The sequence below is a fragment of the Crassostrea angulata genome, chromosome 6 (genome assembly GCF_025612915.1).
Source record: "Crassostrea angulata isolate pt1a10 chromosome 6, ASM2561291v2, whole genome shotgun sequence".
Taxonomy (NCBI): domain Eukaryota; kingdom Metazoa; phylum Mollusca; class Bivalvia; order Ostreida; family Ostreidae; genus Magallana; species Magallana angulata.
The window spans coordinates 39,525,166-39,537,872 of NC_069116.1; the positions used below are offsets into that span (position 1 = coordinate 39,525,166).

The 12,707-nt window shown below is 33.5% G+C and overlaps 1 protein-coding gene and 1 long non-coding RNA gene across 6 annotated transcripts; one reads left to right on the top strand and one right to left on the bottom strand.

The window, feature by feature from the left end:
* Positions 1-2,746: 2,746 nt before the first annotated feature.
* LOC128186851 (uncharacterized) lies at positions 2,747-8,756 on the bottom strand. 5 transcript variants are annotated; one of them, XR_008243984.1, is made up of 6 exons: positions 8,726-8,756; positions 8,148-8,269; positions 7,788-7,838; positions 7,513-7,614; positions 4,934-5,089; positions 2,747-4,613 (listed from the first exon to the last, which is right to left on the bottom strand). It is a non-coding gene; the product is annotated as an uncharacterized LOC128186851 (long non-coding RNA). The 5 variants fall into 5 exon arrangements; XR_008243983.1 differs by lacking the exon at positions 8,726-8,756 and having other exon boundaries at positions 8,148-8,709; XR_008243987.1 differs by lacking the exon at positions 8,726-8,756 and having other exon boundaries at positions 4,817-5,089; positions 8,148-8,709.
* Positions 8,757-9,247: 491 nt separating this feature from the next.
* LOC128188776 (beta-1,3-galactosyltransferase 1-like) lies at positions 9,248-11,030 on the top strand. Its single transcript, XM_052860039.1, has one exon. It carries the CDS (start codon positions 9,937-9,939, stop codon positions 10,900-10,902), a length of 966 nt encoding a protein of 321 aa, XP_052715999.1. The 5' UTR covers positions 9,248-9,936; the 3' UTR covers positions 10,903-11,030.
* Positions 11,031-12,707: the final 1,677 nt, after the last annotated feature.

The window sequence follows — 12,707 nt, forward strand, 5'->3', positions numbered from 1 at the left end:
ATGAAGTTTACGACCCGTTTTATTCTTTTTTATCGCAAAGTACCGCAAATTATAATCGCCGTCTCCATTATGTATTTCATATTTAAAAAGTTAAAAGGTGTAAGTTTCTTGAAGGACTCTTCTTATTTAGAGACGGTTCATCGAACTCAAAATTTACAAAAATGCAAACATAAGAATTTTTAAAACTGTCAAACAATATTGAGGAAGGAGTCTTCTCGTTATCAGACATGCTTCTTATCTTAAAAAATTAAATTTATGAAATTTTTACACAGTCAAACAGATAATAAAACCAAATGATTGTATATTAAGTTTAATCAAAATTGACCGTTTTTTTCCCCATCAAGGTCAGGTAAACTGAAGGTCACTACCTTTTTTCTCAACTTTTAAAAAGGACGATAAAAATAAATATAGTTTTCTGCAGTTGACTTTTAAGATGCGAAGTTTATATTCTTCATTTAAATGATAAATATTTATAAAACTAAAATTAATATTGCTTAGCCCGCAATTCCTCTATTTTTCTTAAATATTGAATATATATTGATTATTTTTCTATGGACTAATATTAGAATACTACTGATTTTTACATATTTTGAAGACTTTACATAATAATATAAATTGACAAAAAACTAATATATTGACCATTTTATAAGAGAGAAAATCTAATTTTAGTGATTTTTTCACCTAAATCTATTTATAGAATATGAGTGCTTCAAAAAGCGTAAAATGTAATTTGATAAACAAATCATGTTTTAAAAACATACTGAGACCCAAGCTTAAGTATCTTATTATTAGTTTACATTAGTTGAAAAAATCCTACATTACTGTAATTGTTTTACAAATGCTAAATGAACTAATGAATCTACAGTAATTCTGAATTGCAAATACACGATATTTTCCTACGCAAATGTGCCCCCAAAAATATAGTCCTTGACATATTCTAAACATTGATTCCTTTTTCTACGCCAAGTTGCGTAATAGTAAAAAAAGAAAGAAAACTATGAAATTTTAATTTCCTTTCATATGGATTTAAAAACATTTAATCAAATTTACTTCTGACAAGTCGACAACCAGAGAAGACTCCTTCCTTAACAGTAGAATTAAAATACTTTTTAAAAAAGATAGTACTTGGATCATGATTTTAATAACAGAAGCAATTAGGATGTTTCTCGTATTTAATTTAATTAATGTTTGTTTGCAACTAGGAAACTTGTTATGACCGAAATACCTTTGAGTACGCTATGATCAATGATCATGCATCAAATTGATTTATATTTTTTTCCGTAAAAGATGAATTAAAATATGATCAGTTAAAAAAAATGGTCTTGTTCTAGTTTAATTCATAACTATGCATTTATTACTGATATATGTACGAATTCTCAGACTTATTGTGATGAGTTCGCTCACATTGTGAACTCCACTTTAAAGGAACCCACAAAACGGAGAAAAAACCCATAAAAGATTCATTCAATACTTTTTATTTTATTTTTTTTTATATTTTATTGTTTGGTTAAGTCACGGCGTGTTTGATGTATAATAAAATCTATTCATTTTTTAAATATCTTTTCTCAAATTGCTGTCAGTGCATTGTTTAATTACATCAGAGCAGACAATGATAAATTTTAGAATCACCTGTACAGAAATCCGCAACACCTTATAAGATATTTTCTAAAAAGTCGTAAAAATCAATTCCGCTCAGTAACCTGCACGAAATACAATTAGGTGGTGAAACCAATACACGCAAGAAAAAAGTACAGATGATTCAACTGGGAGATAAACTTGATTGAAGAGACAGATTAACTCGTCGCTATTTATTCATACTCTAAGGTGACCAAAGGCATGCAATGTACGTGTACTTTAAAAGACTAAGACCTTTTGCATCTTTGATAGTCTTTACTATTATACTTCTCATGTGTGAAAAAATATATATACAGAGAAGAAATAATTTTACAGTCAATACTTTATAAATATGTCGTCTCGTACGAAGGAAGTATTCTTTCGGTATTTTTCCATAAACATACCGATTAATCTATTTTGTGAAATATTCAGTCATCTAATAAACGCTCTTAAATTTTTAAAATTTTCACAATGCAGATCATCCATGTACTTAACTAAAGCGAATTAATTTTAAAAATTAACGTCTATCAGCAATGTCCGATAACTCTTGAATATATAAATATGTATATCAGGAATATCTATTTCATTTAAAACAAGATATTGTAATTCATACAGCTCAAAATTGACAAAATTGAAATCTGTGTGATTCAGTGAATCGTTGTCGACGTTTGATTATCATAATGCGCATTACTTGCAATTGCACTTATAAAAACTGCTTTAAAATGCAAAGTTACGTGAATTAATAACATATAGCGATAATATATATAATTTTACACTGTTCGTTAACTAGACTAAGTGTTCTTCTCTGTAATTTTAGTATAAGATTTGCAAGAATATTTTCTTGATCGATCGATACAAAAGTAACGTAGAAAGCATGAATTCCACGGACTTGCACTGGCTGACCTCAGACTTCCAAGTAAATGTAGTTACCATAGCAACCTTCACAAATATAGTACTTTGCTGTTCCTTTTGTTTGAGGTTCTGAACAACAATGACAATGAACATACTTTTACTCCATTTTTGCGGAAAATTGATTACATGTGTGCTTGCTTGGTCCGTGACCTAACAACAAAACAGCAGTAATCGTTTTTCTGGGATTTGTAACAACAACGAAAACCCCCAAAACTCTTGATTCCATTTTTTTAATGAAATTTTATTCAAAAGCATGCATGAATCAAAGAAAATTATAAAAATTAAAAATACTACTTAAAGAAATGTATTTAACAAAAACGAAAATGAATGGCGTGATTACGTCAAAGATACCAGACTAGATTGTTCGTAAACCATGCAAGACGATTTGAAATCCGTTCGGAAAATCGCTCCATATTTCAAAATCACAGGGGAAATTAGAACTGAGGCGGTGATTGAAATAAAAGCTGTGAGTCTTTCAGAGAAAATTATCTGAGACGATAGGGTATTAGTCTGGACTTAGTATAATAAGTATACTCTGTTCCAAGATATTTTGGATTCACATTTGGCTTAATTGCTTGATATATATAAATACCTCAGGATTCAAACGATGTTCATTCAAAAGTATGAAAAATTTCCAAGATTTCTCAGTCAAAACGCCCCTGTTAGCTTATCAGGTTTCAATACAATGTAAAAAAAAATGTGATGTCTACGGAGATTTTGTATTGCAGCAAGCCCGGATGATAACGTTGAAATATTGCGCGATGTATTCCGAGTGTATTCCGAATGGAGAAAAGATGTGAACATTCCCCATTATAAATCTCCGTAATGAATCTGATTTTGTTCCTGTGAATTTTTCCGAGTGAAAGATGATAATGTGTCAATGAAATTAGCTTGGAAAATATCCCTTTCAACTATTTCAATTGCACTTCTTTCACAGGTATTTGTATTTTTATTAAAAATCGTCCAAATGTGCTGCATAAATATCTTGGGACAGACTATAGGTGGTTAGCGTTTGCCTGCATGCTTGTTGCTAAATACATATACCTCGTGCAAGTCTGAGAAAAAAGTATCGCTTAAAGAGGCATGGTCACGATTTTGGTCAAAAATTATTTTTCCGATTTTAATGCTTTCAATGCTAAGTAAGGCATTTTAATATGCAACCAAAGTTTGAGTGTCAATCGTTGAGTTATAAGCGAGTTACAGAACTAACGATTCTTTACTATGTAAACAAAGCATTTGTTTACATTTTGAATGTTGAAGTGAAAAGTCCAATTTTAGACCTTAAATGAATGTATTAAACGTAAGAACTGTTTATTTATGCTTAAAATAGATAAGAAGATAGACAAATCAGCTTAAAAAAAGATTTGTTACTGATATATAATGAATCTATGTAAACAAAAACAGGGCACAGGCATTGTTTACATAAAGAATTATTAGATCTGTTTCTTGCTTATAACTTAATGACTGACTCTCAAATTTCTAAAGCGTTGTAATCAATAAAGACAGAAAAATAGAATTTGATTAAAATTGTGACCATGCCCCTTTAACTCCTATATGCAATACTAAGTAGATACGAATACATGTATGACTCATTACATTGAACCGGATATGAACAAGGAACAGGAACAATCCATTCCTCAATCATTTTCTGAGCATGGTTAATGTCTAACTCGATTCTTATCTCGTGTCTACCGTTTGATTAATAGCCATTAGTTCATATGTGTAGCTATAAAAAAAAACATCGAATCTTGTCATAGGATCAAATCAATGTGGAAGAAAGGCACGACTCGTGCTTCCAGTGTCAGTGAGACATTAATCAGACATGTCTGGACCCCGATTCATTGCACGGAATTTTGTCTATAATGACTCTTTCTAGCAAAAAAGATTCTGTTTCAAAATTTTCGAAACAGGATGGTACAAATGTCCGAGAGAGACAAAATGTCACTGCTTCAAAACTTCGCGATGGAACCAATTAATCCAGCTTTAATGTATAAATGCATATACTAGTACGCTCCAATGTTCACTCAGATAATCCCTGGTGCAAAATTGTACAGTGTTGATAGTTCTTTGCAGAATGGTGTAAAACCCTGTAAGAATCAAGATAATATAATTCTATTTTCAGGTGTTTATATTATTCTATCATTATTTTCAATAAATATACATTATTTAAACCTTCTTTTAACTAATAAAACAAATCAATATTGAAAAAGTATGACCGATACTTTTTAAAAGTGAGATCTTTTAGTTTTTATTATATAATGTCAAAGTTATGTTTGACATATTTTATTACATTTGGGGATTTTGTGCTTCCCGGGTTGAGGTGTGTAATGGCGGCGAAGAGGGCGGTGCTTGAAGCCGGTTTGTACGAGCCAGCCATTCGATCTATAGTACATATAAATACACGTACATGTATTCATTATTCTGTCAACGGTGTCCATGTGGGTATATGTTGTTGGATTTCAAATACCAAAATGAGGCGTTCTCTGACCGTGTTGGTGGGTTGCGGGATGGTGGGCAACTCCAGCCGATCTTCTGATCTGTTGATGGCACTAGTAAGTCGTTACTGCAATCATAAATTGAAAATTTATAAACTTGAAGAAAAAAGATGTGTAAAACTCGAATTGACTGAAAGCAAAATCAACACACCCCTCACGACTTTTATACCTACATTACAATCCTAATCTAGGTGCGTGTCCGCGTGGTATGTCATTACTGATTTACAAGTAGACATTTTGTAGCGAAAGAAAAATTATCTATATAGCGATTATCTATACATGAATTATTGAGAGAGAGAGAGAGAGAGAGAGAGAGAGAGAGACAGACAGACAGACAGACAGACAGACAGACAGTCGTGTACCAATTTTTAAACCAACAGGCATATTTCTCCCTTTTTACGACACATGGACCGAATGGTTTGAAAGATGCAGCTATTTTTTTTTTATGATCATTAAATTATTGGATTTCTAAATTAAAATTGGAACTATATAATATGATTAATAAATTGATATATCTATAACACCACACCCCCTTCCTAGTATCCATACAATACAATGCGGAATAACTCCAAGAGAACATTGACATTGTATTGAAATTTACTTAATGTGTTATTTTGTTTCTTGTGTTGATTTTGTGTAGAAAAAAGGTATTATATTTAATATATTTAATTGATCAAATTACATGTATTCCCCAATTAGGCTTCTATTTTGCGAGCAATTCAATCTTACATGTTGCTCAGATTCCAGACCACAGCAAATATCAATGATATAAGTCTTCTCTTTCAAAATGATGCTTCATTCTTAAGGTGGCTCTATACACCCACAGTTTATTCCAGTTTTCAATAGAAGACCACAGAACATATACTTATCAAATATTAAAATGATGATAGGGATACTATAGGTATTTTTAAAGAATTTTTAAATGATTTTTCGTGTTTTTGTTAAATATTTTTTAAAAAGATAGCTATTAACAAATTGAGAGAATTGTTTTTGTCATATGATGGATATTTCCTTCGGACACATAAAAAAATATATAACTTTTCGTAACATTCAAAAATGTTATTATTGCAATTTTTTTTTAGTATTTCCCCAAAACATAATTTTTCATATTTTCTAACTCTGTTGACAAATCATCTGAAAAAGTTGCTTGATGTTATAAGAAAATGTATTTTAATAAATGTGACATAAAAAATTGAATGAAAATCATTGCAGATTAACGCAAAAAATATTTTAAATTTTATTTGGTATGAAAGTTCCTGAGGTAAGGGTTATCGTTCCTAAGTCCCAAGGCCCAAACATCTTTGGGACTTTTCATTTCTGAGTTGAAGAAAATTTCCGAAATATAATGTTGGAATGATAAATACATACGTATTTCATTATAGGCCCGTACGCGTATAAGTGAATCTTTTCGCTTTTATGCAAAACTAAGTCCAATAAATAAAGGGGAAAATTGACTTGGCTAATAGGATTTATGTATACCAACCTGAGAGAAATTCAAAGCAACCCTCCCATCCCCTTATGGTGGTAAGGAACATCTGTCGATATTAATGTGCATTGAAGTATATAATATTTGAAATACTTTCACTGCTTTAGAATTTTCTTTCACAGTATTCAACAAAAAATACGTTTTAGAAAATTTTGGAAAGATAAAAAACTTATCGCTCTCAACGGGAATCGAACTCTTGACCTTCAGGTTAGTAGTGAACCCACTAACCCATTGCGCAACGGTGTAACATATCAATAAAGGGAAAGAAACTATTTAAAAAATTATACTTGATTTTATTGTTTATTTCGATAAATAATATCACACAACGTGAAGGTGTCACATACTACATTACTTGTAAGTAATGAATTTTCCAATTATCAAATTTAATCTATTCATTTAACAATTTTTTCAAAAGAGCGGTCCCCATGCAGTTCGCCTCAGTTTAAATCAGCCAGGACCGGAAGTGCATGCTTCCAGATTTACTTTTTTGCGTACTGCGTCATCAAAAAGTGGTGTATAGAGCCACCTTAAAGGGGCATGGTAACAATTTTGGTCAAACCCTATTTTACGTTATTAGGTCACCTGAGTAAACTCATCTTTAATAATTTTTTATGTCACCTACATGTAAGGCAAGGGTTATGGCTGAGAGGGGAGGGGTATATATTTGTCTTATTATCTTATTCTGCTCAGAATTTTAATCAAAGAAATTAGTAAATTAACATATTTAGAAAAGAGAAAGAAGAAAACTATGAAACATATTTTGAAAGCAGTTGGAAAGAGTTCAGGGAGTTAATGGAGTTGTCTTCCCTTGCTTCTTCATAATGGAGTTATCTTCCTTTGCTTGTTCATATATTTAGTAATTTAAATCATTGAATATAATGTTATTAAGAAGTTGTATGATTAAAAGAGTTATACAAGTATTTTCATCATTTAAAACAAAAACAGTTTATGAACTTTCTAAATAAACAAATAGACTTGTTAATAGTAAAGTAATAATTGGCTAACCAGAAATTTGCGGGATAAGGGTGAGGAAATAGAGATCCAAAAGACACGCATTTCTGTGGGAGGTTTCCCCTATTCTCCTCTTTTCTCCATGTTCTCTGAAATCTAAGAGTTAGTGTAGACTTAAGTACCGATTGTAAAGGGTTGATAGATAAGCCTTTAAGGTTATTAGAAATCATGGTGGGGATCCTTGCTACAATTAGACATGTATTATAATAAACAAATACAAGTAAGTTCGTACTTTTCTAATTGCAATCAACGAGAATCAGGTAAATTACCGACATATTCGTTTTGAAATATGACAAGCCTCCTACTTCTTTCTTTTGCACCTTACAAGAGAAAAAAAAAGTGGAGCCATTATAATTCACGAAACTCTAGCACCTATAAAATTTAATGATTTTACAGCAAACAACTTCTATTAGATTAAGCAAGCTTATGTATAGCCCTGTTCCCACATTACACATGACAATGCTTAACATAATGAATGGTTTGCATAAAAGTAATTATTGTCGACTTATCCGGTCAAGAGCGTGATTCTAAAACATCGTTCTCACCGAACAGCCGGTTAAACAGTTTAACAAACTACCATTCCTTAGTTAATCAGTTAATCACATGAATAAACTTAGACAAACGAATACCTGAAACCCGGTGATTCTTTCCTAAACATGAGCCGAGTAAGTTCACACCATCGAACGCTGCCTTCATCTTATATTTCGAATTTACAGAGCAAATACTTGGTTTACATCACGTGATCAGGGTTCTGTTGCAAAAGCCCGTAATGGACTACCAACTTTATGATAATAATCAACTGCATGCACACTATTAGATTAACCTCAATTATAACTTTAAAAAAAAACTTTATGAATAATTTCAAAGACTGTTAATTAAAACCATTTTAACAAGACTTGGACTTTGGGTATTTGAGTCAAACTGCAATGTGACGTAGGCCTGTCTATTTCATTGTATGCCTCTCAGGCATGGCTCTTTGAAATCAACAGGATTTGTCTGGCTTTTGAGCAAAGACTACGCAATCGGTGTATATTTCACTTGAAACCAGCGTCATTTTAACTTGTTTTGACGCAAGAAATAGATCGTTACATCCTACTGAAAGTCCAAGGTCTTGTTAAAATTGTTCTAGCTTGTGAGAGCCCGTTGCACCAGCTTTCACTACTTTCATGTCAATGGAAGGAATAACCGATTGGTGGACACTACTCACTGGGCTAGATCCCTGATCTACTTTAGTTCCTACGGCCATCCGAATGTGCAAACACATCGGAAGGCTTCGGGGACCAAGGTACGCTAAATCAGTGAAAACTTCTCACTAGGTTAGTGACAAACCAATCGGTGAACACTACTCACTGGGCTAGATCCCTGATCTTGCTGAGTTTCCGAGGCCTCATGAATGTGCAAGCTCATCGAAAGCCTTCGGGGACCAAGGTACGCTTAATTGGTGAATACTACTCACTAGGTTAGAGACAAACCAATCGGTGAACACTACTCACTGGGCTAGATCCCTTATCTTCCTGAGTTTCCGAGGCCTTCCGAATGTGCAAGCACATCGGAAGGCTTCGAGGACCAAGGTATGCTTAATCGGTGAACACTACTTAATAGGCTAGAGACACCCCGATCGGTGAACACTACTCACTTGGCTAGAGAAACCGGTTTTAGCTTAGTTTTCGAGACCCTCCGATTTTGCACACACTACATATAATTTTAGATTGGTCTTTTAGCTAAACTACCGAGCATTGCCTTCTGTATGAAATTGTCACTCAATCGAGCACTATGCGTGGCATTTTAGGTAAAAAATACCGGTATATGTTTTTACGTATCAATGTCAAGCTACTGTTCTGATAAGGTTCCGATAACGTATGTTTGTAAATCAACTGTTAAACGTCTGGACAAGCAGAGCATGTTGTCATTTAAGCTTCCACCCTATAACAGTGTTCGTAGGAAAGGAGAGTGGTTCAACAGTGGCCATCGTTTGAATGTGGATGTCGTATTTTAGTTAATATTGTGGAGAGTGCATTAAGACCTGATTTATTATGCAAATCTGTTGTAACCATTTTATATCACTGTTGTATTTAATAAATTCATCATTTTACATTTAGTTTTTCCGTTTATGTGCTTGTAAGGAAGAAAATGCCTTTTGGCTGAATTCGATCATTGAAACGGATTTTGCCTACGACACGTGCGCGCATTGTTTTCATGACGCGGTAATTTGCATTCGTCGACCAAGAGATATGTGTCACTATACACAGGTAAAATTAATCTTGCTAGGCCCTGACGGAGAGAGAGATAAAAAGTTAGCACACGTAACAACACACTTCTTGGACAGTTTTCTATGATATCGCTGATTAAGGATTTATAACCAAATTACGATAATATTCAAAATGGATTAGACTTCCGTATGGAGAATGATCCCGTGAAATGAAGTCCAAATTCTTCCGCGTGATGATAGCTTTGTGTTGTGCTTTGGTGTTATTAGTTGTTTACATGTCAGTGAAATACACAGGAAGAAGACGAAGACTTCAGTTCAAGAGTCGAACGGCAAATTCAGGACCTTTTGGGGACATGGACTATACGTTAATTTCCAACGAACACAATTTTAGCTACATAATATCGGAATCAGACGCATGTAGACAGAAGGATTCGATATTTTTGCTAGTGGTCGTCTGCATTTCACCAGCAAACATATTCCACAGGCAGACGATAAGACAAACATGGGGGTCAATAGTTACAAGAGATCCGCAAGTGAAACTCGTGTTTTTACTGGGGAATCCAGGAAATGCAAGTATCCAAACGGATATCATGAAAGAAAGTTCGGAACATCACGACATCGTCCAAGAAGATTTTGTTGACTCTTACAGAAACCTCTCGATCAAATCGGTCGCTATGTTGAAATGGGTTTCTCAATTTTGCGCGGAAGCTGAATATATCTTAAAAGCAGACGATGATATGTTCATTCACATTCCTAATTTGGTGTCAATATTGAAGAAAACTCGACCATCTAACGCCGTTATTGGGTGTCTTAATAATGGAGCCGTACCAATTAGGGATCAAACCAGCAAGTGGTATGCTTCATATAAAGAATATTCAAAAAAATTCTACCCATCTTACTGTAGCGGAACTGCTTATGTGCTTACAAAAGACTCGATAGGACCAATTTACAATGTTTCACAACATGTTAACATGTTTTGGCTGGAGGACATTTTTATAACAGGAATTTGTAGAAGAATTGCCAAAGTACAGGTTATAAATCGAAACGAATTTACGTATCAGAAGCGGGAACCCACAGCTTGCTCATTCAAACATGCTGTCAGTGGTCACAGATATTCACTGACTGAAATCCAGAAAATATGGTCAGAGATTCAAAACAATACACAATGTCCATAATAGTGATTTAGACTGAGCTAAGAAATCCGCATAATAATTAATATTGATAGAACCAATGGAGGTGCTTTTCTGTTTTGAAAATTTTTGTTTAAACGGCATAAAATCGACAAACTTGTTATTGAAAAATGCTTTTTTGTTTTGATTCTTTTTTTTGGGGGGGGGGGGGGGGGCGCTGGTTTTGGGGTGGGGGTATATGATTGGAGAAAATTTTATGATTATTACATTCATAAACAAAAGAAACATATGTGCACAATAGTCAGCAAATGGATAGTAAGTTTATGTTATCGACGAGATAACTTTGATTTTTTAGGGTTTAGTTTATGTAACATATGTCTGTTTTAACATATTGCTATAACTGTAGACTGTCATTATAAAATCATTAACTTAAGCAATATCGATTCAATACGACTAAAACATTCAGCTGTCAGTTGTTAATAAATGTCAATATATGTACTAGGTAGAATAACAGGCAAAAAGATAAAGTAATACATTATTCTCCACATATCAAAATATAATCCATGTACTTCGCTCGAGAAGCCGCTTGCATATATATACATGTATTTTTGTTTTTCATTGTATTGGTTGTGAAATTTGCATAATAAAATTCTCGTTATTTGTAAACGGAATTATTAATGTTAATGGACAATTTAAGGTGCATCAGGATATGAGATAGACAATATAAATGTACATGTATTTGGAACTATTTAGATGGCTTTGTCGTTGTTTGGACAAAATAAACAGATAACCTCAATGTACCGTTCGTTGATCCTATAGAGGTATTTTAATGAAACATTGGACTCAATACATCAAAACAAATTGAAACTGACGCTGGTTTCATTTGGGATGTGTACTCATTACGTAGGCACACCAGAAAGTACGATGCGCGGATTCAGAAAATTTTCCAAAGGGGGCGGGGGTCTGACGCTTATTTTAGTATGCCAGGGGGTCCGAGGCATATTTTTGGTAATTTTATAATGAAATTGAAAGAAATTTGAATTTTGCAGAGGGGGGTCCCTTTACCCCCTCTAGATCCGCGCATGAGTACGATGGTTTTGTTGAAACACATATAACTTTATGGCTAATTAAACATTAAATAGACGACTGGGCTCCCATCAAATTGCCAGCTGTTTGATACAGGCGCGAACCGTAAAACTTGTTAAAATGCGTAGATCTACAGCTAGTGAACGTCAGCGAATTCTGAAACTTTGTGAATGTCTACTTTTTATGTCTGGTCGTCGTAACTTTTACATGTATTTACATCCATTTTATAATGAGTATTGTCTCCTCTATTTCTTAAGCAAACCGATTCACAGCGTTATAACGATACTCACAATGCTGAAATCTACCCGATCCAGTTCTACCCAGTTTATTGATCGGTCGAAACTTTCAGCAACTTTAAAAAAAATCACGGACTGCACGAAATAATCGTATTAACTCAAACTCCCATTTAAGACAAATTGCCATTTCTAATGTCCTAATGTACGTTAACAATAATTTAATTACTTTTGTTTGATACTCCTTACGAGCAGTTCATTCATTTATGAAAGGAAAGATATGTAATCATAAACATTAAATGTAATTTTTCCTATAACGTGGATTATGTATTTTTTTCTACAATGTCGGCACCCTCATATTCCAATTAATGAATCAATAAAAAAAACATTTTATTATGTAACGAATAACATACGTTATTTTCTTTTTTTGGTCTGTGGTGGTTCTGTAACTGCCAGTCTGAAAAAAATTCGGATAGACGGCCTGGACGTCCATCCGAATTTCTTCAGACCGGGAGCTACAGGCCTGCAGGC